At 44.6% G+C, this 4,288-nt stretch overlaps 1 protein-coding gene across 1 annotated transcript in view; it reads left to right on the top strand.

Annotated features, from left to right (window-relative positions):
* Positions 1-1,729, top strand: part of LOC119363539 — a 7,346-nt gene extending 5,617 nt beyond the window's left edge. Inside the window, exons 5-8 of the mRNA XM_037628913.1 lie at positions 247-529; positions 595-742; positions 1,219-1,306; positions 1,384-1,729. Coding sequence (XP_037484810.1) covers positions 247-529; positions 595-742; positions 1,219-1,306; positions 1,384-1,501 — 637 coding nt within the window. The 3' untranslated portion in view covers positions 1,502-1,729. The remainder of the gene's footprint in view (positions 1-246; positions 530-594; positions 743-1,218; positions 1,307-1,383) is intronic.
* The last annotated feature ends 2,559 nt before the right edge of the window (positions 1,730-4,288 follow it).

Genomic DNA, 4,288 nt, shown 5'->3' with positions numbered 1-4,288 from the left:
CACATTATGGGACGGAGGGAGTAGAAGACAAATAAACTGCCAGGCTATCCTAACAAAATGACAAGAGAAACAATAAAACAAATAGGCTAAACAAGCTTGAACATTAGACATGTTATATATACCGTATTATGACCTTTTTAAACAAGGTTATCGCATATGCCCCCTTGCAGGTGGCAATCAGCGTCAATAATGAGCGTCCCCTATTTTTATTTTGTCAACCGTGACATTTTTGTTTCTTCCATGCAGCAAAAAGGTCTCAAAGTCCCTTGATAGTGATTTTAGCAATAAAATGAACCATCTCCTGAGAGCAATTCTGCAGAAGCAAAGACAACAACACATGATTGATGAATTTGGGGGTTACTATCCGGAAAACTTATACTGGCAACAGAATGATGAACCCCGGAATGAAGATCAGGTGTCATCTGCACCGTGTTCATTAGCACCTGTCTCCCATGTCACAGCCCACCACCAAGAGAATTGGCAGCACTCATCATTTGAACATCAACAACATGAAAATCAAAATTTGTTTGTGAGTCAGCTGCTGTTCAATGTCAATTGTGGAAAGACATATTCTTACTATGTTGTCTGTTACAGGAAATGGAGGTCAGGGTAAGAAGTGAAATGGCCCAGATTCATCATGAAATATATGAACTACGTAAGTTGGCGGAAACTTGTATTGCATCCCAAGTAAAGATGCAGCATTCCATTAAAGAAGAGGTGTGCAGCGCACTTCGAGAAGCTGGTGAGTTGCAACAAAAGTTTTTTTCTATGTCTGTGCCTCTTCTATATCTGGTCCTGTTCAGCATAAAATAGGATGAAGTTGCAGTTTCTTTTTTATTTGGAAAAGAATTTTGCATTGAAGGCAATATGTCTGGTGACATGTGAGCTAGTTTTGCTTAAAAGGCTAGCCAGATGAAATCTTGAAAAAAAGGACCACAGCTACTTTCGAGTGGCACTGTTTGGAAAAGAGTCACTCTGGTCTTCTAAGCAAAACAATATATTCTGTTCTTCTTGGGCTGGACCACTCTCATGGCATTATATATACGTGTGACGCTGCTTAAATCTTGGCGTGTCAGGTTTTGTAATTCAGTCTATTGAGTACCATCTGAACTTGGATTTGTTTTCCGTTTACCACTACCCCACAGTAGCTCATTGACATTTTAGTTCTACTCATAATCATCAATTTTTTTTCTTAAGCCTGATGCAATCTTTGAACAGGGTTGATGCCAAGCCAGCCTGACATAACAGCAAAAAAGGGCACGTGCTGCATCTGCCATGAGATGCAAGTTGACTCTTTACTGTACAGGTAATAATGATTTGCAGGAACACATTAACCTTGAATTGTCGTGTGGAGTCTTGCTAACCGAATTGATGTTCATTCAGGTGTGGCCATATGTGCACCTGCTTCAACTGTGCTCATCAGCTGAAATCAAGCAGCGGGAGTTGCCCAATCTGTCAATCTCCTATCGACGATGTTGTTCGGGCTCACCTGAATTTTTGAGACTTAGGATTTAGGAAGAAGAAAGAAAATAAGCCGACACTCCCAGCTTTAGAAGTGGAGTTGGTGAAGCCCTGGTTTTGAGGAGGCTTCTTGCCTTTTGTTGACCACTAAAAACTATAGGAGCTAGGTTTTCTCGAGAAAATGTAAATATGTTTTGTGCAACTGCGACACGTGTTGACTGGGAGGCAAACATAGATCTAATCAAAATGCTGGTCTTGTTTCTTTTGACTCCTGTTTCGGTTGATGTACCGTACCATTTTTAGTTTTGTTCTTTCAGAAAACGCAAAAGCCTCACGTTTTGATCCGTAGAAGAAGAGGCTCAGTGAGAGAGTGGCATCGATCTGTACAAGCATAGACCACAACGCACTCGATTTGGATAAGCCCAACTTCTTCATCCTTTGCAGCGGCATGGTTCTTGGCCGCAGCATTGTGCGGCACGGGCTCATCACCGCGCATCTCTGGTTGTGGCACGGGCCGCCATCCTTGCATCATTGGCACGGCGCAAGCGTCCTTTGCCGCAGCCATGGTCACGCCATGTAGTAGTGTGTGGCAGCACTCCCAGCAATGCTAGGCCGCCGGTCACTGTCCACTGCTCGCCGCATCACTGGAGGCTGATGCAGCATCCCGTACTCCAGCTTGCAGCAAGTGCCCATACCGCTTGCAACACCTAGTGTATCTGTTTGCGGTAGCCATCATCGTCGCTTGGAGCATAGCAGGAGCCAGCGTTCGGTTTTAGTAGCGCAGTAGCAAAGCAGGCAGCCCCTCAGAGTCCGATGATTAGTGACGGTCATGGTCCGACAATATATAGATGGAAGCATAGTTAAAAAAACCGGAACCAGGGATCCCAACAGTTCTCTAAGCTTAGCAGACCATTCAAGCAATCGAACAAAAAAAACTGGACGAACTGGGCGGTTTTTGTAAAACCCGATGAATCGGGCGGTTTCAAGAAAACCTAGTGTTTTTGGAGAAGCCCCTCAATCCACTCGATTTCATGCGCAGAAGCTGGGGGTAGAATTGGAAGAGAGAAAAAGCCCTCTTTTGTAGGGTTTCGGACGAATTGGGAGGGCTTCCCTCGATTTTGTGCAGAGACCCCCATACGTCGCCACCTCTCTGGCCTGGCGCCGCCGCCACCCTTGCCTGGCGCTTTGGTGCAGCGACGCCGCCTCTGTCTCTCCCTCAGTCCCTCTCCACCACAGTCCCTTATTGTGAGCAGCACTAGGCCACCAGCCCCCGCGGCCACTCCCGCTGTCCCGCCGCCACTGTCTCTGTTAATTGTTTGATGCCCGTGGAGAGGGGACGGTGCCGCCTGGTCTCCCGTCCTACGCAGCTCCGGCGCCCCATTCAAATCGACGACCAGGCCAGGCCTCCCTCCGGTTGTCTCCCCTCATGGCGGCCTCACTTCCAGACCTCCGCCGACCTCCGCTCGGCTACTATGTGATGTTGAGTGCTGCTACTTACTAATTTCTATGTGAAAATTGAAATTGTGAATCAGTGATGTTGGTTTGATGTTGCTTGCTGCTATACACTGTACAGGCTAATTGCTACAGTACTACTTATGTTGATGTTGCTCTATTGCTTGACTTGCTAATTGCTACTCCCTCCGTCCCATAATATAAGAGCGTTTTTGACACTACATTACTAAATTAGTACGTTAGAGCTAGAGATTATCATGTGTATGAATTAGATATTAACATGTAGTTCTGGTTACTCTATCAAGTGAGTACATATTTTGTTTCTATTGATTGGTGTATTTATTAATAAAATGGATATTATTTTATTGCTTAGAAAACCGACAATCGAACCGGTGACCCGACGGCCCGATCGGTAAACATCTGAACCGGCATCCTTGCCGGACCGGTTCAGTTTTTTAAACTATATGGAAGAGGTGAGAGACGTGAGCGAGGTTTGAGAGGGGGCGAAGGCTAACTGGACGAGAGATATTCGGGGAAGGAGATGGTGAATGTGTGGACGAAAGCATCGGCTGGCTAGATAAGGAGCAGTGGAGTGTCCAGTAGGGCCCGGGGGCATGTGTCGAATGCTCATGGTGTACAAAATATGCCCTAGAGGTAATAATACATGTTATTTATTTCCATGTTTGTAAGTAATGTTTATTTTCCGTGATATAATTGTAATGGTTCTTGAATATGGGATTTGGAGAAAAACTCATTTGCATGTGTGGAAACATAAACACATAATATGTTCCTAGTCATGTCTCCAAGACTAGCTCGTTGTTGCATAATGATCCCGTTTTACTGGTCAATGGGCATTGTTAAAGTAACAAGGATGCTGGCAATAAAGAGAGTACATTGTTATCGGAACAATGGTGTTGAAGAGACTCAACCGAGGTGTCAACATATACTCACTTTCTTGGACTATGAGAGTATCGAGTACCTTCATGCTAGATGGTGTGCTTGGGGTTCGTCAAACATTACCCGTAACAGGGTGATTATAATGACAACTTTAGGGTACATCGAATGTGTCAAGGGACTTGTTATCTCAAGATGGAATTTGCTCCTATGACGATGTAGAGATATTCTTCAGGCCCTCTTCGTATTTCGGTATCCATCATCGTTTGGCTAGACACAACGTAATATAATCACGGGGATGTTGGAATACAGAAACAAGAAAAAGAATAAAATCGGTAACAAGGATAACTTCGGTAGCGTGATCAAGTTATTGCTTCATACGGAGACCAAAGGTCTCGCCTTGGGTTTGTTAAAAATCACAAAGCAAAGCAAATGGTGCATGGGAACAAAAGGTTCACTTGATAACTATTCATGTAAGTGT

This window comes from Triticum dicoccoides, chromosome 2B (genome assembly GCF_002162155.2).
Source record: "Triticum dicoccoides isolate Atlit2015 ecotype Zavitan chromosome 2B, WEW_v2.0, whole genome shotgun sequence".
NCBI classification, from domain to species: Eukaryota; Viridiplantae; Streptophyta; class Magnoliopsida; order Poales; family Poaceae; genus Triticum; species Triticum dicoccoides.
This window is presented reverse-complemented; position numbering and strand designations above follow the sequence as displayed.